The 22,368-nt window shown below is 58.0% G+C and overlaps 1 protein-coding gene across 8 annotated transcripts in view; it reads left to right on the top strand.

Moving 5' to 3' along the window:
- The window catches only part of RAP1GAP2 (RAP1 GTPase activating protein 2), an 84,537-nt gene extending 62,920 nt beyond the window's left edge, over window positions 1-21,617 (top strand). For 3 of the 8 annotated variants that reach the window (XM_054208599.1, XM_054208602.1, XM_054208604.1), the window contains 22 exons: window positions 100-135; window positions 1,150-1,194; window positions 1,733-1,765; window positions 2,091-2,300; window positions 2,809-2,912; window positions 3,465-3,543; window positions 4,030-4,083; window positions 5,362-5,445; window positions 6,515-6,615; window positions 7,217-7,346; window positions 7,542-7,697; window positions 8,376-8,447; window positions 8,754-8,840; window positions 9,099-9,233; window positions 13,085-13,222; window positions 13,598-13,716; window positions 14,028-14,141; window positions 14,666-14,783; window positions 15,162-15,288; window positions 16,534-16,613; window positions 16,810-16,848; window positions 17,587-21,617. In XM_054208599.1, coding sequence (XP_054064574.1) covers window positions 100-135; window positions 1,150-1,194; window positions 1,733-1,765; window positions 2,091-2,300; window positions 2,809-2,912; window positions 3,465-3,543; window positions 4,030-4,083; window positions 5,362-5,445; window positions 6,515-6,615; window positions 7,217-7,346; window positions 7,542-7,697; window positions 8,376-8,447; window positions 8,754-8,840; window positions 9,099-9,233; window positions 13,085-13,222; window positions 13,598-13,716; window positions 14,028-14,141; window positions 14,666-14,783; window positions 15,162-15,288; window positions 16,534-16,613; window positions 16,810-16,818 — 2,031 coding nt within the window. In that variant the 3' untranslated portion in view covers window positions 16,819-16,848; window positions 17,587-21,617. The remainder of the gene's footprint in view (window positions 1-99; window positions 136-1,149; window positions 1,195-1,732; window positions 1,766-2,090; window positions 2,301-2,808; window positions 2,913-3,464; window positions 3,544-4,029; window positions 4,084-5,361; window positions 5,446-6,514; window positions 6,616-7,216; window positions 7,347-7,541; window positions 7,698-8,375; window positions 8,448-8,753; window positions 8,841-9,098; window positions 9,234-13,084; window positions 13,223-13,597; window positions 13,717-14,027; window positions 14,142-14,665; window positions 14,784-15,161; window positions 15,289-16,533; window positions 16,614-16,809; window positions 16,849-17,586) is intronic. The other 5 variants (XM_054208600.1, XM_054208605.1, XM_054208601.1 and 2 more) reach the window with 3 other exon arrangements.
- Window positions 21,618-22,368: the final 751 nt, after the last annotated feature.

Raw genomic sequence — 22,368 nt, 5'->3', positions numbered from 1 at the left:
GGGGTGGGGGGTCCGGTGTCCTTACCTCCACGCGGCTTGGGCTGGCTCATCTCGCGTCTCCTTTAATTGAACAGGAGATTTCCTTCTTTTCTTTTTCAGTCTGCAGAATTCTTCGAAATGCTGGAAAAAATGCAGGTGAGCAGCAGCGTTGCATGCCAGTAACGCGGGACGTTCCCCACGTGGCAGAGGCTGCAAGGACAGAGATCCCCCAGCACCTCCTATGTTAATGTGCTGGGAGGCCTTGTGGGATCCTAACGGGTTGTGAATTGTCGCTGCGGTCCCCGGCGCGGCGTGAGCCCCACTGAGAGGGGGCACGGCTGCGTGTCCCAGCCCAAACCGGGCAGCAGAGAGCTGCACAGAAATACCCCATTGCGCAGGGGGAAGAGCGGTGGTTTCAGCAGCATCTTCCTCCGAGGTTATTCCGCGTTGCCCCGAGCAGTTTTGCAAAAGGAGGTTTAGGGGGACACGCTGGGACGCGGTCCCGTGGCTCCCTGGTGAAGTCGGCACACTGATGCCCATCTTTGCAGATGGCAGGCTCGTGCGCGGCGGTGTCTAGCACTGTCCCCGTACCCCTTGGGTCAGGGCAAGGCGTTCTCTTGTCCTGCACTAAAACACGTCAGGATCTGCCCGGATGAGGAGGGTCGGGGGACCGGGGTGTCCCCTGCCATGTGCCTTGTGCCTGCGGGAGGGGTGCAGGCAGGTGGTGCTTGCCCCCAGTGCCGGGACACATGGTGCTCCCCCGATGCAGTGCTCGTGGTGCTCCCCTGGCGTGGTTTGCGCGGTGCTCCCCCGGCGCGGTGCTCCCCTGGTGCGGTTCTCGCGGTGCTCCCCCTGCGCGGCACAGGCGGGTGCCAGCAGGGTTTGCTGTCCCTGAGCTCCTGCCTGGGCCAGGCTCTGTCAGGCAGCCGGGGCCGTTGCCCTGCCACATGTCGTGTTAACCGCAAATTAGCTGTTTGGCCCAGCCCAAACCACGCCACGGGGTCTGTCCTGGCACGCCGGCAGCTCTGCCCAGCTCGCCTGGGGCAGAAACCCCCTCTTTTTGTGCCACTCGTGTCAGAGTGGTTTCTGGGTAGCAAAATACTCTTGTGGTTTCATCCGTGTAGTTGAAAACATCTTAATTATTCAATGTATTCTTTTTGTTCCAAACAGGCACCAAAACTTGAAGAACAGAGGACTGGAAGCCAAAAACATAAGGTTGGTTGAATTTTGTTTCTTGCGCGGATCTCTTCAAGTGTCCGCCCCTTATTTCAGGGCTTTAATGTGTATAGTCAAAGACAGTCACTCAGAGGACTAAAAAGGATTTAAATGCTATCTAAAAAGAAGGCACTGATTGAATTGCAAAGATGAGAGAGTGGTGCCTGTAAATCCCTAATCCGGCTTTATGTCCAAACCTGTGTATTTCAGCGGTGAGCTGTGTAAAACAGTCGGGTTCTGCCGCAGAGCTGAGAAGCTTCCAGCGGTACCGGGGACCCCTTTGGAAAGGGACTTGCCCTGCTGCAGAGCTTCCCTACAGACCCCGAGTGGGGAGGGGTCCCGGGGCCGTGTCCCCGGGCAGCGCGGTGGCACCGTTCCCGGGGCTTGTGAGCATCGCTCTCTGCCAGCGCCGGGCGCTCGGTGCAGGGCGCTCGGGAGCAGCGCAGCTCCCCGGGCTGGGTGGTGCAGGGCTGTGGTTCTGGGGGACAGCTGGTGGGGAACAGATGGTCACACGCCGTGTTTTGATTCCTTTTTCCAGGAAGACTACATCCCGTACCCCAGCATTGATGAGGTGGGTGCCCTGAACCACCCTTGAACGCTTTCTGGTGAATGCCTTCCCAAAATTGCCCATAACAGGGGAATTGGTGGTGATCCTATTTCCGAGAGGAGCTGCACAAAGCACGTCCCCCCTCCCCACCTTTGCGGCTGCTGCTTTTCCTCGGTAGCACGTGCCCTGTTGTAGGAGAGAGGAAGAGGTTTCAGAGAGGGGCTGGATTTGCCCCCCGCGGTGCCAGGGCTGGGGGCAACTGGGGGGCAGGACACAGGGTGACAAGCCCCTGCACCCCCCATCCGCACCCCGGTCCTGCCTGACCCACCTCGGGCGCGTGTCCCTCCAGATCCTGGAGAAGGGCAGCCCCTACCCGCTGATCATCCTGCCCCAGTTCGGGGGATACTGGATCGAAGACCCGGAGAACCTCGGCACGCCCACCTCGTCTGACAGCAGCATCTGCGAGGAGGAGGAGGAGAACCTCAGCCCCAGCACCTACGGCTACAGGCTGGAGTGCAAAGGAGAGGCCAGAGCCTACAGGAAGCATTTCCTGGGGAAGGTGGGTGCCGCTGCCGCCGCCGGGGACGAGCCGTCAGCTGACAGTTGCACACCCCCCAAGAGAAAAATAGAAATTCTAAAATTGGGAGCAAAACGGGCAAATTTTGCCTCTTTGCGAGGAGGGGAGGGGACCGGCGGGTGCCCAGCCGTGGCAGCGATGGCCATGCACAGAGCAGGACTCCGGGTGGCCACGCCGGCTCTCAGCTGCCCGTCTGCGGGGACACGGGGCTCAGCCGGACTCGGGGGACACGGCACGGCTGCCACCCGCCCCCCCGGCTTGCTCGCAGTCGCGTAATCCTCCCTCTGAGCACAGCTGAGCGCAGGATGCTAAAGGCAGAGGGATTAAAGCCCTGGTCCCCGCGAGGAGGGGGTGCGAGTGTGCGTCCCCGCGGGGTGGGAGGGTGTCAGGGTGATGGAGAGTCCTCTGCTCCCTGCCGGGGCGTGGGGCAGCGTCCTCACCATTGGCGAGCTGCCTCCCCTGCCCCTAACGCCCTGTTTTCTATTTTTAGGATCATTTAAATTTTTATTGTACAGCCAGCAGCCTAGGAAATCTGATCCTTTCTATTAAGTGTGAGGAGGCAGATGGCACGGAATATTTAAGGATTATACTCAGGTATGGAAAAAAAAAGCTTTGTTTAACAAAATATTTTCTCTTTGGGGGTCCCTTGTTTTGTTTCTACCGTAAACGGTAGAGCCGGGCTGGCGGCACGCAAGCTGTCGCACACGGAGGGGCTTGGGGTGCGGTGGGAAGCAGCAGCTCATCCTTTTACTGCTTCGGCACTGGGACTGCCTGACCCCGATAATGAACACGAGACTTTGATCTGTCGCTAAACCCGCTGAAAACTGAGTGTAAACCTCTCTGTGGCATGGGATAATGCCAGTCACATCTATCGCCATCCCTCTGTAAGCTGACAAGACCTAGCGTGTCTGAACCGTTGTGTCATTTCTCTCCGAACTATGAATATTTTAAGAGCTGCAGAGATGAGAAGAAAAAACGAGGCTTTGCTTACTAACCAAGCCCAACAAATTCTGCAGAACATTGTTTCCCAGCAGCCGGCGGAGCATCGCTGCGTGCACGCCATGGGGCTGGCAAGCGGGGGGCTGCAGCCACATCTCCTTGCCTTAGACGCTCCCTGATGTCTGCTCCTTTCTTTTTCTTTGCTAGGTCCAAAGTCAAGACGTTGCATGAAAGGATCCCCCTGGCAGGATTTAGCAAGCTCCCCAGCATCCCCCAGATTGCAAAGGTGAAATGCCGGGCCGGGCTGGGATACCTGCAGCAAAGCCTGTGCTGCTGCGCCCGGCGCCTTGGGCAGTGTTGGGTGGCGTTGGGTGGCATTGGCAGCGTTGGGCAGTGTTGGGTGGCAATGGATGGCGTTGGGTGGCATTGGGCAATAGTGCCTGGGCTCAGGGGTCCAGGGGCGCTTGGTGGAGGGTGGCATGTGCTGGCCCCGCTGTTGGTTTCCTGCTGATCCCGGTCAGGTCACTGGTTGATACCTGGGGGAAGAGGTAAGGAAGTGGCAGCACCTTTGACCCATGGAGAGACCTGGGACTTGTCTCGCTGCATCCTCAGTTGGGTACCAGCCAGGCCACGGGGCATCTCCTGCAATCGGAGGCTGGATTTGGCTCCTTTACAAGACATTCACAGCCTTGCTGTGGAGTTCCGGCAGGACAGGGGTGTCTGCTCCGCGCACGCAGGGACCTGGCACTGACTGCTCTTTCCTTGCCCACAGGCCTTCTGCGATGATGCCTCCGGGCTGAAGTTCAACCCGGTTCTGTACCCCAAGGTGAGGTAACTTACCCCAGGTCGGTCGCGTATTCGGCAGAGGAGGTCAGATAGGGTTAACTCTCCCCTCTTCTCCAAGATCCAGCGGCTACTCTGATACAGAGCATGGGTATTTGCACTGCATCCTTCCAGCTCTCTGCCTTTGTACCTGGCTGCAAAGGGGATGTGAGCAGTGCAGCGGCGGCGGGCCGTGCGTGTGTCTGGGCAGCAGGGTGGCTACCGGCCATCTGATGGCATGTGCGTGCCACCGTCTCGTCTGTCAAATGGTCACCAAGGATTGATGGCACTTTGGTATTAATCTGCCCTTGGATCATGGGGAAGGAGGGAAAGGTCTGTGGGGTATAAAACCAACCTGGATCTTGGTCTGGTGCCTTAAGGCTTGTTTGAAACCCGGTGAGATGGGTTGAGCCGGTGCTCGAGAAGCCCTGCAGGAAGATGCAGAAGTGGGTGGGTCGCTGTGGGGGACAGTGTTTCCTCCGGGTGGCAGTCCCCACTGGTGACGTACCAGGACTGACTCATTGCCTGCTCCGGGATCGCTTCTCCTGTGCGCTCTTGTGCTGCCATAGAGACCCGCTCCTGGGAATCTACAAAGCAAATCAATCATTTTCAAGTACCTTTTCTGTGGCAGGCACAGCAGTGAGTTATAAGGCAGTTTCACCAGCCTTTGATGTAGCCAAGGTCAAACTGGTTTTGTTCCTCCGTTGTGGTGGTTGGTGTTGCTATCAAACCCTCAGCTGGAAGTTTGAGAGCAGCCGATGCCCAGTTGGGGATGAAAAGTGCCTCCGACTCGGTCCCTGCAGAGCGGGGCTGGGACCATGGACCTGGGGCGCTGCGGGAACTGCTGTTATTTGCACCCAAAGGGCCCCAAACTTCCCCCAGAAAACCTGCGAGAGTTTGGGGCTCCCCGCACACCCCCCCACACCTGGGTGCTGGGGCCACAGCTCGTGCGCAGCAGGAGCCTATGGGCATCCTGGCGGACTGTCGGCGGTGGGGGCCGCAGGAATGCTGATAACCAAAACTGGGGCCACGGTTGAAAACTTTTGGCCTAATTATGTGGAATTTTAGCTTCTGATGCCCTTCCCGCTCCCTTGGGCACTGCCTGGCCCTGGCCGTACCCCGCTGCTGGCCACAAGGAGCCGCAACGTGGCCGGCAGGCGATGGCGAGCATGCCAGTGGGGCTGTGAGCCCAGCCAGCAGTACGGGCCGAGCAGGGTTTGCTCTTCTGGGCATCGCGTTTTGAACTCCCGAATTAAATCATTCGTATTTTATTGCACTACAGGCTTCCCAGATGATAGTGTCTTATGATGAACATGAGGTCAACAACACATTCAAGTTTGGGGTGATCTATCAGAAGTTCAGGCAGGTGAGTGGTGCCCGTGCCGTTCTCCAGGGACGCATCCCCGCCGCCAGAGCTCTGCTCCGCAAGTGCGGGTCCCTGGAGCTGAAATCCGGCCCCACGGTTGACTCTGTCACGTGCACCACGTTGTGTTGCTGGGTGTCCTCCCTAATAACGCATTTCTTATTGCTTGGATGTTTCCCCAGCTCATTAAGAAATGATGCGACTGAAAAAATTCAGTATGGAAATCAGTCCACAGGCTGCTGGAGGGAAAAGTGGATGTGCAAATGGATTTTAGCAGGCGGGGTGTTTTGATCAGATATATGTTTAGACAGTGAAACAGTTACGTTTGTCTTGGAGGACTGTGGGCTATGGAGACACGTGTCTGCTGAGAATGCTGTCGTTAGCCGAGGGCCTCAGCTGGGGAGCGCAGAGACGGAGTCTTATAACTCACCCAAGATTATTCTGACAGGCACTCTAATTATCTTTACATATTGCATTTTATTTTGCATTAACTCGTGCTAGACCATAATTAAGGCCTCATTGTTTTGAAATATAGCACAGGGGGGATGATTAAGACTTGGATTTTCCCATGAAGGACTCGATGCCGTTTTGGTATTCCCTGTACGTTATCCCAAGGTCCTCGCTGTTGGTCAGACGTCGCTCTCGGCGCCTTCGGGTGCCGCGGGGGCTGAGCGGGTGCGGGCGGTGAGCGCGGTGGTGCCAGCGGGGAGCAGCCTGCAGCCGTGCGGCACCCCGGGACCAGGGGCTGGTCGTGGCCCCGGGGACCCGGAGCTCGGGGCAGGAGGTGGCAGGAGATGGGCAGGGAGAGGTGACATGAGCAGAAATCACCATCAGAGCTGGGGCTGCTTTCGGGTTCCTTTCCCTGCTGCTGTGGCACTTTTACCGACAGCAACGCTTGCTTTTAAGAAGACGCTCAGAGCAGGGTGACAAGGAGAAGGCGTGTTTCTGTGGTCACTGTGTCCGTAGCACCCACAGCATGACGGAGGAGCGGTGCTGGCACGTCCCCAAGGGCGCAGGGCTGTCCTGGTGCGTGGCGGCCGCAGGGACAAAAGATGTACCCTGTGTTTTATAGACCCAAGAGGAGGAGTTGTTCGGCAATAATGAAGAGAGCACTGCCTTCAAGAACTTCTTAAGCTTTCTGGGAGACACCATAACGCTCCAGGACTTCAAAGGGTAAGTTAAATAAAAAGAATGATTTTACAAATACATTTAACAAGAGACCATGTCATATGTAAAAATAACTACTGCGCGAGAACAGAAGTCATCTCACTCCTAAGCGGGATGTACAGAGCAGAAGCAAATATAGCTTTGGCTTGTTTTTCAAAGCTGGGGGAGTTTTCCGAAAAAAAATTGGAGCTGCCAAGAGAGAAAAACTTCCTTCCCTGCAGTTCTGAGGTTGTGAGAAAGTCTGGCTATATTCAGCCATAGATGGAAGGAACTTGTTTGAAAACGTACCCTGTCCGGTGTTGGGGGCTCAGGCGTGGGCAGAGACCCGTGGGCTGGCACCGCTCGGCACCGCTGCTCCTGTGGCTGGCACCGCAGCTGTGGTCGGCCCCGGCTGCCGGCACTGCCTGGCCACACACCCCAGTTTCAGACTGGGGATGGCGATGCTGGTTACAATACGTGACGCACAGTTTGTTCTTTCCCATTTGCGCGCTGCTAGATAAAGATAAATGAGCTGGTTTGTTCTATCGCCCCGACAGCCGCCGGCGGTCTCTGCTAAGCCTTCAATTAATATTTCTTCGTTTCTCCCCGCCTTTCCCTTCGTCTCCAGTTTTCGAGGAGGTCTGGATGTCAGCCACGGGCAGACGGGAGCAGAGTCTGTGTACACGGTGTTCAGGGACAGGGAGATAATGTTTCACGTCTCCACAAAGCTGCCTTTTACAGAAGGAGACACACAACAAGTAAGAGATGAGCTTCCCTGCACGGCAGTGTCTGAGCCGGGATGCACTGCCCAGCCTGGCACCGCGGTGGCCTCGGCTGGTGGCAGCGGTGGCAGCAGCCGCGGGGGCTCCCCGGCGCGCGGCAGCCGGTGTTCGCTCCCAAGGGAGCAGAACCTGCCTGGCTTCACCCACCAAGTGCCTTCCCTCTCCGCTTAGCTCCAGCGGAAGAGGCACATCGGCAATGACATTGTGGCCATTATCTTCCAAGAAGAGAACACGCCGTTTGTCCCAGACATGATCGCCTCCAACTTCTTGCACGCCTACATTGTGGTGCAGGTGGAGAACCCCGAGGCAGACAATGCAGCGTACAAGGTGAGGGGAATCGCGGCTTGCACGTGCCGATTCTTGCTTCGGTGTCTCAGGCTGAGGTCCGGGGGCGGGTGGCCAGCGCCTGCCCTGCCCGTGGGCTCGGTGATGCTGAGCCTGACTGGAATAGGGGTGTGTATATTAAACATATGTGCATACACACACACACACGCATATTTATGTACGCGCTGTTACATTGTGTGTGTGTATACATACAGAGGTATCTAAAATATGTGCATGTATAATAGCACACTCATTTACTAAAGACTTTTGATGCTGCTCAGTGTTTGAATGAGCCTCAGAGCAGCTGACACCCGTCTAGCGCATCGCTCGAGCGCAGGCCGCATAAACCCCCTTCTCCCTCCGTTTCCTGCGAGGAGATCCAGTAAGGCAGAATTTTTCAAACCGAAAACGGGTCGCTTAGAGCCACGGATGAAAACAGGATTCTTAGGAGAAAAAGGGGGAAGGCTGCGCATGGTGAACGTGCTCGTGAGAGCAGGAGTGATGGCTGCAGGGCTGGGCGGGAGCGGGGCTGGGTGTGGCTGGGTGTGGCCGGGCGTGGCAGGGCGGGGCTGGGGAGAGCATCACCCGCCCTGTGCCTGCTGCCCGGCAGGAGAGGGACATCCCTGCGCCGGGGGCTGCCCTGCTGCACCCGCGGGAATCACGTTTCTCTTGGCTCCGCAGGTGTCCGTCACGGCCCGGGAAGACGTCCCCTCCTTCGGCCCACCCCTGCCCAGCCCGCCAGTGTTCCAGAAAGTAAGAGCTGAGACGGGGGGAGCGTGTTCTAAGCCATAAAAAAAGTATATGTGTATGTCTGAGATGTTTCCAAGCACGCCTGCTTAGGGAAATTGTGACTTCTGGACTTTATATGCACTTATTTTGATTTCCGATGAGGCCAGAGGGGGTCTATGGTGGGGCAGGAGGCCGTGCACTGTCACGATGCTCCCACATCTGGAGGGGGCTGTAGCGTGCCGTGAGCTCGGTTTCGGCTCAGAACAACTCCGGTACCAGAGATACGCAGAGACTTTGACCGGTGTTTTCCACCGTGCCTCTCTCCCGCAGAGCCCCGAGTTCCGGGAGTTCCTGCTCACCAAGCTCATCAACGCCGAGAACGCCTGCTGCAAGTCCGACAAGTTTGCCAAGCTGGAGGTAACGCTGCCCGGCGCCGCGGCCGGCGCGGGGAGGCTCTCGCATTCCTCCTCTGAGCCGCGTCTCCTCGGCTGGGCTGGGTCAGCGCTTGCAGGGATGAGTGACCAAAGCGTGCATTGTGTCTCAGTGGGCTCGGTGGCCATGGAGTCCTGTGGGGCCACTGTGACCTTGGTGGGGGGATGAGATGGGTGTCCCATGAGTCAGCGCTGCTGCCCCCTCCTTCGGGGCCCGCAGCTGAGCCCGTTCTCGCTTCCGCAGGACCGAACACGGGCTGCCTTGTTGGACAACCTTCATGACGAGCTCCACAGCCACACGCAGACCATGCTGGGGCTGGGGCCCGAGGAGGACAAGCTGGAGAACGGGGGTCACGGAGGCTTTCTGGAGTCTTTCAAGGTAAACCTCCGTCCCTTGACAACAGCAAAGTTAAAATCCATCCGGGGCTGGCAAAGTATGTTTTGGTGGAAGATGTGGTTGAGCAGTACTGGGGGTGAGAGATGTCCCCAGAGGGCAGCGCGGTGGGATGAGGTAGGAGCTCACCACCACCAGTGCTCGGTCAGCCAGCGGACACCCGAGCTGGTCCCAGTGGGAGCAGGCACAGGCTGACATGTTTGTGGTGTTGGTGAGTGCCACCATCAGGGTGACCTCCCCAGAGGCCTGGAGCACCTTCTCTCCTGCCAGAGTGCTTGGGCATTCGTTGTGTCTCCAACTGGGGTCTCGGTCCAGGGCCAGCACCCCGGCACGGGCTGTGCCTGCAGTTGGGCTCCGCTGCTGCAGGGCGAGTCCTGCTCGTGTCCCCGGGCAGCTGGCTGTCCCCGCTGTGCCATCCTGGCTGCGGGATGGGGCTGGGGGCAGGACGCTGGGGGCAGCTGCGGCGGCAAGCGGGCGGGAGTTGGTTGTCGTGTTAAACGGGTGACAACAAGAGGTGGGCGAAACTGAGCCACCATGGGAGGCAGGGACAAGACAAGGCGGGCAGTGGGGACGTCCCTCGAAATGGAGGGTCAGCACTTGTCTCTGGGGGGATGAGCCGTTGCCAGAAGTCTCTGGTGAGGCTCCCCCGTGGCGGTGGGGACGCGGCTGGGAAGGGCTGGCACGTGTCAACCCAGGCTGCGCCCCTGCGTGGATGTTCAGTGGAGTCCCCTGAGCCAGGGCACCGCGTCCCTGCCCAGGGTGACACCTGTGGCTGTGCTTCATGCCGTGCAGCTCACGCACCCCTCTCCTCATCCTGCTCCCGGCGCGTCGGCTCTGCCGGGCAGAGGCAGTTTTAGCTGGGTCTGCAGCGGGGACGGGTGCTGGTGCGGGGTCGCCGTCACTGTCCTGACCGAGGGGAGCTGCCCGGGCCGCGGCTGTATGGAAACGGCTCCTGCCGTTACCGTGTAGGCACAGTTTTCTCTATGGTGCGGAGAGCCAGGCACCGGTGGGTGAGTCACCTCATCCCGCACCCAAGGCTGCAAGAGGAGGGGTGAGCAGTGGCCCCCACGGGGGGCATGGGTGGAGGCTCAGGTGTGTCCTGTTTAGGAATGAGACACGCAGAAATGGAGATGCTGTGCAGTCGTACGTCACAGCGTTCACTTCAGGGTCTGAGGCAATGATGTTAAATTATCATTTTTTTGCATGCTTTTTGTGTACGAGAAGGTGGACTTTGCTCTCTCGGCGTTGCAGGGTGTGCCGGGGCAGGCGGTGAGCTCCCTGGCCTGGGCCGGGCTGTGTTTGCCCAGCCGCCTGGGGACCGCGCTGCTGGGCTGCCTCCTGGCCTATGTCCTGCACCGCACGCTGTCGGAGTGACCGGGAGAGGAGAGACGGTCCGTAAGGGGGCTGGGAGGGGGTGAGACCTCCTCCCCACCCTTTCTTTTTGCCTGGTGCCTCACGCCCCGAACCAGCCTGCAGCCCCCTCCTCCCCGACCGTGCCACCTGGGCAAACCGGAGCGCGTTTGTGCTGGGCTCTGAGCAAGCCAGAAGGGCGCCTTCGCCTCCCCCTGCGGGGAGAGGAGCCCTGCCCCTCTCTGTGAGGGGCTGTCGGGGGTCCCTGCAGAGCCCCGTGTCCTCGGCAGCCCCGGGCAGGACCCTTCCTGCTGCGCAGCACAAGCGCCCGCCCGAGCTGCTGGCAGCAAGGCCAGCAACCGGTTCCTTTTATCTGCAAACGCTGTCAAATTTTGTATGAATTGCTGACCCTAATAAATGCGGTCTGACGGACTCTTGCTTGGTGTTTGTTACTGGGTGGGCAGGAGGGGACAGCGTGGGGCTGCTGGGGTGGCCACGGTCCCAGCACCGGCTGGGACTCGGGCTGCAGCTCCCACTTACCCCGGTGCAGGTCCGCCTGCAGCTCCATAAACCGTGGATAACCCATGGATACGGTGCCGGACACCTCCAGAAGTCCGGCCCTGGATGGCTCGTTTCCTCTGAAATCTCTTCACTGTGCGGGGGGACTCAGGGGGCCGGAGCAGAGGCAGCCGTGGCGCAGCGGGCAGTGCGGCAGCAATTGGGAGGGAATAGCTGCGAAGAGAAACTTTCCTGTAATTGGCACGCTGGCATCACAGTCCAGTTTGGGCTCCTGTTACTATGGTGACTACAGTAATTAAAATATGGGTATAGATTTGTTGTTGTTTTTTTTTTTTTTAACTTGTGCATTTCACTGCTGCTTTTCATAGCGTGTGCCAGACTTTCAAAAGATCTCATGGTTGTATTTGTAAGTGCTTGGGACAACAACTGCGAGAAGACTTTAAAAATAAAAAGTCGGGTCCTGTTTAAGCACCCAGACGAGAGTTCGGATCTGCAGAAGATCTCTGCCTCCGCTGTGCATGGCTCTGCCTGCAGCACTCGAAGTCAAACAGCTTACGGCAGTTCCTCTTGCCTGGCTTGTGCCGCCGACGTTCGCAGAGCCTGGCCCTTGGTCCCTTCCCAGGGGATGTGGAGGGCTCCGTGGGGGCTGCGAGTCCTGTCGTGTCCAGACGTGGCATGGCACACCTCTGGGCTCTGCCGTGGAGGTGGGTTGGACCCGGCGTCATTGCTCCGTGCCCAGGCAGGGCATCCCTCGGCGTGCGGAGCTGCGGCACTGCTCCAGCTCTGCCGGGCGGACAGAGGGAGCGAGGGCAGGAGGCCTTGCGCTGGGCATCTCGCTCCCATAAAAATCAGGCTGGGCCAAAGCGGACAGGGATGTTTCAGGGCAGCTGGGAACGAACAGGCTGTGGTTTGCGGTGCCGAAGGCTGAGCGGGAAAAGCAGCCCTCAGCTGGGGCTGGGAGGCCGTGGGCGCTTTGGCGCAGGGGTTGGGTGGCAGGAGTTTGGCACAGCAGTGGTCCCGGTCGTTGATCACTACGTCCAGCAGCGGGGGTTCAGCAGGAGAAGCCGTGCCGGGCTGCAGCGCTGGCACACAGCACGGCACGGGGCACTGGGCTCTCAGCTGGAAGCTGCACCCAGACTCGGTGACACGGCTCAGGCAAGGGCGATCCGGAGGAAAGCGTGTCCAGAGCCCGGGGGATCATGGCTGACGTTGAGTGAAGGAAGGGGCTGCCTGGTTGGGAGAAATGAAGACCGAAGGGAGCAGGGAGAATCCGCAGCTGCCGTGGGAACGGTGCTGCGCAGCTTGTCTCCGGGTCTCACAGAGGTGGATGGGCCAGCCCAGCAGCAGCAGAGCTCCAGGCTAAGCGTGCTTTCGGGCATAAGCACGCTGAAGAACAGAAGTGCCGTTGGGAAGAGACGGTGAAGCCTCCAGCTGTGGGGATGTTCCGGGGTGGGTTGGAGAGGTCGGTTGGCACGCAGGAGAGGTACAGGCAGGGCAGGAGGCTCCATGCAGGACCTGTCTTCTCTGCAGCCAGGGACGATCACGGGGATGTGTGCATCCAGACACTGGTTAACGGCTCGGCTGTGGTCCCCGTTCCTGCTGGGGGTTTTGGGAGGTCGGCCAGGCGCTGGGCCAGGGGGCAGGCGCTGGGCCAGGAGGCAGCCTCTGGGGCTTACGTCTGTTGCTCCGGTCCCATAGCTGCACTCCTCAGCCCTCGCACCCGGTGTCGTGGGGGGAAAACCTGACCTTGTCGTGGCCATGGGGCTCCCTGAGGGGTGGCTCGTGCTCGGTCTGTGCAGAACCATGGCTGCTGCTGGTACTCGTGGCGTTGTTGGTGTGCGCTGGCTCTTGGGAGGGGATACCAGGCAGGTCACGCTCCGGTGTGCCCGGGAGAACTGGGGGCAGTTTGGGGTGGGTGTCCCACAGGGTGGTGATGACCTGCTGTCCCCTGTCCCCTCTGACCGCAGAGAGCCATCCGGGTGCGCAGCCACTCCATGGAGACGATGGTGGGCAGCCAGAAGAAGCACCACAGCGGCGGCATCCCGGGCAGCCTCAGCGGGGGCATCGCACACAACAGCAGCGAGGTGACCAAGACCACCTTCTCGGTGAGCGCGGCCACGCGTCCCCCCCGTCCTTCCCTCCCTCTGTCCCTCCCTCCCTCCCCAGCCTGGCAGGGGCTGACGGAGCCTGGCAGTCCCCTGCGCGGGCAGCGAATGCAGAGGTGAGGAGATTTGTGCAGAGCGTGATTTTACGAGTGCTGCGTTTGAGTTGGGTTTGTTTAGGGAAAGAACTGAAGCTTGGCTTCCTGGGGTTTTCAGCCCCAAAGCACAAGGGAGATATGACAGAAATTCTGGCATTACGTGTATTCTAGATGTGCAGGCTGAGAATTGCGGGCAACATAATTCCTCGTGGGATGTTTAGTCATAGGAGCTTGTAGGATGCAGCTTTGCTCTCTAACCTGGACTGATCTGTGCTTTCAGCCCCCCGTACCAGTAGCTGCTGCCAAGAACCAGTCCAGGAGCCCCATCAAGCGCCGTTCGGGGCTGTTCCCTCGCCTGCACACGGGCTCTGAGAGCCAGGCGGAGAGCAGGACCAGGTGGTAAGTTGGGCATCGCCCTGGTCACTGAGGTTAAAAACCCTGATTGCCCGTTAAACATCAGGGAAGCTGTCGGTGGGTGCTGGAGACCTTGCCTGGGGCACAGCCACAACGAGCCAGTAGCGAAAGCTGCTTTTGCCGTGTTGGAGGGAATGGTGCCTTGGATCCCTTCCCTCTGTTTTAAATCGGAGCGGTGGTATCCAGAGAGCATCTGTTGCTCTTACAGTTTAGCATTTGGTGTTAGGGAGTATAATTTGACCATCCTTTTCAAGTCTCTTGTGTAACTTGCGCAACCTGTCTCTTTGTGCCCTCAGTGACAGCGTTTCTGGAGCCCAGAAGACACCAGATTTGGGACATTCTTCTCAAGAGATGAAATCTGAAACCTCCTCCAACCCCAGCTCCCCTGAAATATGCCCGAACAAGGACAGGTGAGCCGGGAGGAGCCCTGTCCTCCTCCAACTGGAGCTCGAGTCACCCTGTAGCTGAGAGACCATCAGGAACTTTGTCAAACAAAACCATCCCCAGGTTTTGCTATAAATAAGTTTGATATTAAGGGTGGAAAAAAAAAGATTCTGGTGATTCACGAGCACAGCTCCTTTATCGTCTGAAAATAGCCATCTTTAAAAAGAAGAGGAAGAGCAAAGAGCAGTATTTGACAGAAGTTGCCCAAACCCTTGCAGCACAGGAGCTGGGGAGGCCAATGGTGCCCATCCCTCCCTGCCACTGGGGAGTCAGCCTGGCCCACGGGTTTCTGCTGGTGGCACCCACCGGCTGCTTTGTCCCATGCTCTTGGAAATGGTTCCTCCCAGAAACACCCCCCAGCTTTGTCCCTGTGGCAGCTGCTTTGCTCCGGGGTGGGTGGGAGGGTCTGTCCCTGCTGTCATAGCCCGAAGGACACGGCTTCCCGAGTGACAACCACGTGCCCTTCATTTTGCTTCGCCTCCCTTCCCAGGCCCTTCATTAAGCTGAAAGAGAATGGGAGGTCAAACATCTCCCGTTCCTCCTCGAGCACCAGCAGCTTCAGCAGCACGGCGGGGGAGAGCGAGACCCTGGAGGAGTACGACAGCGTGGTAGGCACCAAACCGCCCCGCGGCACATGTGGGACCCGTGGCTCCGCACGCCCACGGCTGCCCCCGGGCGGGCTCTGCATGGGGGAAAAGTCCTGCAGACCCCCAGGTGCCTTCTCCCTGCTGACATCCAGGGGCTTAGCCCCGGGTGCGGGAGGAGGAGGGTCATGGTGCCTGGTGGGACACCCCTGTGAGCCCTGGTGTGCACGGGGGACAGTGCTGGACACACCGGGGCAGGAGGTTGCTCCGTCAGGAGTTCTCCTTGGCATGGGCACGTGGGGGGGGCTGTGATGGGCAGGGATGTACGGAGGCATCAGCAGGGTGTGGAGAGGAAAGGTGGCTGCAGAAGGGAAAGCCATGTCCCGGTTTCTCCCCGTGTAGGGAAGCCAGCCGTCCACGGCGTCGCCGTTCAAGCAGGACGTCTTTGTCTACAGCGCCTCGCCCGGCAGTGAGAGCCCGAGCATGGGGGCCACAGCCACCCCCGTCATCATGAGCAGGAGCCCCACAGGTGGGTGGCAGGAGGGCTGGGGGGGGCACAACTTCTGCTGTGGTTCCTGGAGCCCCTGAAAGCCCCTGGGGTCCCACAGGGGCAGGTGGGGATGGGGTCTGGGATGGAGAAGCCCCCTCCCAGCCTTGCCCGGGCTGCAGGCGGCTGCCGGAGGTCATGGGGCGAAGCAGCAGCCGCGTGTGCCCTGGCAGGATGGGCGTCCCGCCGGATGCGGGGTGAGCCCTTGCTTCTCCCGAAACCCTCATCCCAACGGGGCTGTTCCCGAGAGACAGCACCGCATTGCTTTATTTCTGTATTTCCACGGGGAATTTGTTTCCCTTCTAAATTAGTGCGCGGAGGTGGCTCTTGCTGTGGCTTTGTTTCCTCCCTGCTCCCCTGACAGCCGTGTGCAGTAGTCGTGGAAACTCGCTGTCTCCAAGGACCCAGCCACGACTCACAAATTATTTAATAAACAAGCAGCTTCCCTTGGACTCGGCTCCGTTGCCCCTGCTGCTAACTCGCTCTGCCGCCGACCCCGTCCGTTTCAGTCAGACGATTTGCAAAACGAGCTGCAATTCAACGGGGGTAAAATCGGCAGAAACGAGCCCTTTGCTGGTGCATCCCGCGGCGGTGCCGGGGCTGGGGGATGTCTGCAGCGCTCGCCCCACGCCCGTGGCTTGCCGCGGCTCTCGTCTCCCCTGCCTGCTGGGAAGCACCGCCATCCGAATGCAAACAGACAGGATGAGCTCAGGAGGTGTTTGTGGGAGAGCCAGGGAGGCACAGCCCACCCTCAACAGCTCCGTCACTGGGAGCAGCGGGGGGGAACGCGGGGCTGCGCGGCGCAGGCTTTTCGTATCTCAGCACCCCACGGGTCCTCCTCCTCCTTATTTCACTAGCGATTTTCTGAACTATTAAACCAGCCCCTTCTAATCTTTAAAGTGTTTATTTTGTATTTTTCCTGCCAAGAACATGGAAATCCACCCGTGCATTATACAGATCAGTCATTTCTTGTAGCCTTTTCAGTGGCATTTCCAATAGAAAGGCTGTGAAATGTAATTAAGCCTCAATTTGTTCCATCAAAAACATTTAATGTACAGATTTTGCCAAACATTCAGCCAAAATAGACTAAATATTGGTAGCGCTCGTGACAGTCTATTGAGGCGCCTGGCTGTCAGGCTGGTCCAGCGGCAGTCAGCGCTAGGGATTCAGCAAATATTTTTCTTCAGAGATTATTATTTTTCTCCTTTGTTTTTCCCCTCCCTCCAGCAGATATAAAGAACAGAAACTCTCCGAGGTCAAACCTGAAGTTTCGCTTCGACAAGCTCAGCCACGGCAGCTCCAGCACGGTGGGTGCCGGCGGCTCTCGGGGCAGGCAGCGCGGGGAAAGGGGGACACGGCGGGGGATGGGGCTTGGGGGGCTGCGGAGCAGGAGGCAGAGCCCGCGAGGGGCAGTGGGAAGGGAGGGGAAGGGGAAAGAGAAGGGATTTCACCACTTCTTGCCCCTTTATTTGCAACCCAACACATACTCTGTTTCTCATTTAGAGCCACTAGCAGGAAGAAGTCGTCATGAACTTGTAAAAGGTGAGTGTCTGTGATACGGTGCTGGGCAAAATGACCTGTCTGTGCTGCTTTGAACAAGTGTGTCCCCTTCAGAGACAGCTGACGTTGGCTAATTGCACTGATTATTGTTAGATATGCGATCAATAATGTATCTTAAAGCATCCTACATGCTTTCGTAAGACGAGGGCAGCGCTGGGGGTGGAGAAGCAGAGCCAGGTGTTCCTCCGCCTTCCGAAAACCAGATGGAAACGGTCAATTTAGAGGTGGATTTTCTGGGCAGACGTGGAGGGAGCGCAGATTAGCCTGGGCTCTGGGGGCTGCGGGGCCCTCTGTCTGGCAGCGGCTTTTGCCCACACGCGGGGCCACCAGCCCGAGCGGGTGCTTTCACACAGGAGGTGTTGGCGAGCCATGAGGAATGCATTTACTGGTTTTCTCACAGGCTCCAGTTCCCGGAGTCTTTCTATGTAACGAAATCAGGGTTTTCATTAGGAAGTTCTTACCTGAGCAGAAGAGCCCATAAAACTTGAAATGAGAGAAATCTCCGTTTCTGAGAGCGTGGGTTCTCAAAAAGCCATGATTTTCAGCCCCTCGCTGAGTTTGCTCCTCTCCTGGCCGGGGACCGGTTGGTGTCCGCAGGAGGGGCACAGCTCCGGCTTCGGCCCCCTCCCTGGGACCAGCACTTCATGGCCATCCCTGCAGGAGTGAGAATATTCTCCTTCCACCGTCTCTGACGCTTTTTTATCCTTTTCTTCTTCGCAGAGAATTTTTGTTTCAACAAAGGGAAAACTCTTCAACACCCCGTGGGAAGATGCGCACCCCGGCCGTGGCGGCGGGGGGCCCTCCCTTCCCGGCTGCATCCCCGTGCCGGGACGGAGCTCCCACCTCGCCGCCATCTCTGCCCCGACAGGGACCCCGCCGCCTTCCCACTGGGTGAACCCCTCGCAGCAAACACCCCCGCGCCCCGCACCCTTCTCTGCGCCGTGGGAGGAGACGTGGCTCTGACCGCCTGGCACACGTGTGCGGCCAGAGGCTGTGTCCCCTCCACGCTGCCCTGTCCCCTCCGCGCTCCCGTGTCCCCTCCACGCTGCCGTGTCCCCTCCGCGCTGCCGTGCCGTGCTGCGTCACCCCGCGGGTGCCCGTGCGTGCTGCGGTGCTGGGTGCTGGGCGGGCGCCGTCCATCTCCTCCTGGGCAGGGGGGAAGCAGGACGGACCCTGGCGCGGTTCGGGTGCCTCCCTGCTTTATGTGCAAGTTACTAGTGGGGAAACAGGGGTCTTGTGTTTGTTTTTTGGAAGGGTCGGTGGTCAGGGCAAGATTCCGTGTTTGCTTGGCTGCGGGGCAGTTCCGCTGCCCCAGTGTTTCTGTCGCTCTTCGCTGTTTGGAGGCAACGGGGCAAATCCTGCCCCGCGGCCCTTGCCGGCACGGCGGGGGCTGCAGCAGCCCTCCCGCCACCCCCGCTGCCTCCCCTCCAGCTCGTCCCCCGCTGCGAACCTTCCGGGCAGATGCAGCCCCTCACTCCTTGCTCACTCGGCTTCTGGCAGGAGAAGAGGGTGAGGGCACCAGTCCCGGGGGGCAGAGCCGGTGACCGGGGCCGACTCACCCTCCCACAGCAGCCCGGGAAGTGGTTTATGTGGACTCCCCGCTTTTTCCCTGCCTGAAACTCTGAGCGCAGGTCCTGGGAAAGATTAACCAAAGCTAAAGCTGTAGTGTATCTAAATACCAGAACAGGGACTCGGCTCTGCTTTACCCTGTGGGCTGGATCGCTGGGGGAGCAAATGCAGGACACGGCAGTGATTTGGGTGGCATTAGGCTGCTCCGCCCCTCGCAGAATCTGTCCCGCTGCTTTTCAGTCTGCTTTTGTTTGTTTTGAAAGACGAGGATGATGAATTCTGCAAGGTGATTTCCCTGTCGTGACCTTTATCCAAAAAATACCTCTCTCAACATGCCAAGAAACGCTTTTGCTCTTTTAACGGAACTTTCTCTAAAGTTTACTGAAGTCTGTCCATGAATTTCACGTTGCTCATAGGTTTCCCGTGTCAGGTTTTGGAAAGACACGCTGCAATGCTGCAGAGATGCTCCCCCCCCCGGTACCGCGATCTGTGACCTTTGCAACTCCCCCCCATGAAACAAGGTTCTCAATCTCTAGTGGAAGCAATTCTTTGGGTTTGTGATTCCTAATGAAAGCAGAGCTGTGAGTGCCAAAGTTAACTTCCCACGGTTGGAGCCGCGAGGGCACCAAAGGGCCTGGCAGCCAGTGTCAGGAGGTGCGGGCAGAATTGCACCCAGAAGCAGCTGCGGGGCGGTCCCGGGGGGGCTGCGGCTGCTCCCCGGGGAAGCTCCTTGCCCCCGGGGGGAAAAGGCTCGTAGAAGCCAACCATCGCCTCCCCACCGCCCCCCGGCCAGAGCAGAGCCAAGGCAAACCCAACCGGCTCCGCTCGTGGGGGCTGCCTGGTCCTGACGCCCTCGGGTTCATACGGGTGCTCCCGCCTGCGCGTGTAACTTCTCCATTGGAAAGGAAAAGGCTGTAGCCCTAACGGGAGATGAACCGGATGAAAGGAGGAAAAGACGTTGTGGGAAAGGTGAGCAGTTTCACAAGCGCCAGGTGCACTGTGTAGGACTAGGAAATACCACTAACCACCCGTGGGGACACTCCCTCCTGCTTTCCGTGAGTTGCATTTAAATAGAGTTTCAATCTTAAGGCTTTCTTTGAAAGAGGAAGGGCACGGTGTGCTTAGCCCGGTCCTTAGCTAGCTCTAGATGTTCTCAGGTTCCACATACTTTGCTGTTCAGCACTTCTGTCGATGATGCTTCAGTAGCACTTTCAACCCCATCCCCGCTTCCTCCTCTTAGAAGCTTTTGCTCTGGTTTTCTTACGCCGCACAGAGAAATACTGACTGGTGCAGCGACTTGCTTTGAGGGTCTGCTCCTGGCTCGGCTTGCTTTCCCTGAGAAGTCGCTTTATTCTATAGACGTTGTCATTCGCATGGGTGTTGATCTCCGTGAGATCTTTCAGCAGAAGATGCAGTGGCTACTGTCAGCTGGGGTGTCATTTTCGGTGTTGCCTTTTTTTTTTTTTTTTTTTTTTCTTCTCTCACTTGAAACCGTGACTTTGCTTTTTGACCTAGGTTGATTTGTAGAATTATTTGAATGGCATTAAGAGGCAGGCAGGACACATGTGTCGCTTCAGGGAGAGCGATGCCGCGCGTTGGGACGTGTGTCTGCCCGCGCCAGCCTGGGCGAAGGAGCCGAGGCTGGCGGAGGGTTTGCCAGCGGCTCCTCCATCCTCTGGGACGTTTCCAGCAGCGCTCCTCACGCTGGGTCGTGAAATCCCACCCACTGCAGCATCCTAAATAGCAACTGGGCTTTTGAAGCTCCTGTCCCAGCCAGGCTGTAGCGTGGTTTCTGCCCACGCTGCCTTGCGCTGTGTGTGCCGTGCCCCTTTCGGCCCCCAAACTGTCCCCAGCTGTCCCCTGCGGCACTGGGGAGGGACCAGCACCGGTGGCCTGAAACCTCGGAGGCATTTCCACTTCCAGCAGCGGGTGAAGGTGTCCCTGTATCTGTATATATACTGCAAAATGTTTTGTGCTTGTAAGTGACACATATGCACATATATATACATATATAAAAGGGATTTTTATATATATATAAAAAAGAAAGGATCCTTAACTGACACTAAAATTACTGGGCAGTGCATTTTTCTTTCTGATCCCCACCGTTTCCACGCACAGAACATGTACCACTCTCCAAGTGATTTGTACAGGGAGCCGAGGGGGCTTGGAAACACGGCTGGGGGGGAATGGGGGAGCCCCCGGCTGCATGGGGGGGTCTCTCCTCTCCCGGGGTTTGCCCCCCTTCTCCCCAGGGTTTGCTTGCTCCTGCTGCACCCGGCTGATGCCCGGCTCGGACCCGTCCCTGGCCTTGGTGTGCGGCAGAGGCAGGTCCCCGTCCCTGTGTCCTGGCAGCGGAGCCGGGGGGGGCCCTGCTCCCCCCGCTGCGGCCCCGGCGATGCAGTCCTGGGGACTGGGGTGCGGAGCTGCTGCTCCCTCCGGGCTGCCATTCCGGAAAGCACTGGGGCACGTACTTGCGCCCTCCCGAACCCCCCCGGAGTCAAGCACAGGGTTACACCGAAGCACAACGTGACAGTGCTTTTGTTTCTGAGCGGGAAGGGGGATCCTAAGCACAAACTCCGTTTCTTCCCAGAGTTTTGAGGGTCTTCAGGAACGGCAGGTGAAGGAGCCAGGGCGCGTCGCTGGCACGGATGGGTTGTTAACCCAGGTTGAGGTTTCTGGGCTGTTTTCGGCTCGGCTGCCGGAGGTGCTCCGCGCTGAGAGCCGCTGCCAGACCCCGTCGGCGGGGCCGTGCTCGGCACCCCCGCGCAGCACCCCGCGCTCGCGCCGCTTCGCCCGCGCTCTGGCTTCTGTCCCCTCCGGCTGGCGGAGCCTGTCCCACCCCCCCCGCGCCTAGGGCATGCTTTCATTATGTTTTAATGAATGTAGCACTGCGTATATCCTGCAAAGGGAAATGCTGAATTTATATCATTAGAATGTGAAGAGAGTTTATAGAGTGAAAAGAAATCTTGAAGAAATGTATCTGACAAAGTTTATTTTTTATGTAGAGAGGCAGTGCTTTGTAGTTCCTGGTGGCCTATGTCTGTTGTAAATAATGTACATTTAATTTATTGCTATGGTAGCAGATTGTATTTGTTATGTATAAAACTAAAGGTTCACAAATGTATATTTTGTTGCTTAAATGTGTCTTTGCAAAATTCACAATAAATAACATATTTTGTGTCCGTATGCGTACTACGTTGTGTATGTCCATGAAGTGACCGAGCTCTTTGGGGAACAGACATTGATCTTTACGTCCCTGCAAAAGCCACGCAATGGCGGAGGCCGGGGCTGAGCTGTTCCTGAGCCATTCCTGGTGTGAGTGCGGCTGAGCTCACAAAGGCACAAACTGACGCAGAGGAGCGTCAGTTCCTACACCGATTTACACCCCAGGGCAAGAGGGTGTAAATCGGGACACCTCTGCTGATGTTCCTAACGCTGGGAGCGGATGGAGAGAGGAGGACCCGGCTTCTCTTTTACAAACGCTTAGCAATTTTAATCAAGTGAACTGTTCCGTTTGAACTGGAATTAGTGCCACGTAAAGCTCAATATAAACCGGCCCCTCAGTATAAACCGGTCCCTGGCAGCAGCCAGCCCACACGAGGCAAAGAAAATAAACAGGCAGAAATTCAGTTAGTCTAAACCAGCCGAGTTTACCTTGGGCCGTCGGTCTCCGGCATCTCGGCTGCCTTTGGATGTCCTCTGTGAGCTAACTATGAAATTGGATTTTCTCTCTCCAGCTCCTCAGGCTCCTTTCAAATCCCCCTAATTTCCCAGATCGCTTCCTCCCAGGACGCTCAGAAAAAAGCTGTTATTGTTTGGAGGCGGCGTGTCTGGTACGTTTTCCCCACGGCTCAGGCTGAATGAAGCACAAAGCTATTAGCCGGCGTTAGTTTTTTTTTTACATTTTGTGACGAGGGGAATGAATGCATTAAT

This window comes from Rissa tridactyla, chromosome 7 (genome assembly GCF_028500815.1).
Source record: "Rissa tridactyla isolate bRisTri1 chromosome 7, bRisTri1.patW.cur.20221130, whole genome shotgun sequence".
NCBI classification, from domain to species: Eukaryota; Metazoa; Chordata; class Aves; order Charadriiformes; family Laridae; genus Rissa; species Rissa tridactyla.
This window is presented reverse-complemented; position numbering and strand designations above follow the sequence as displayed.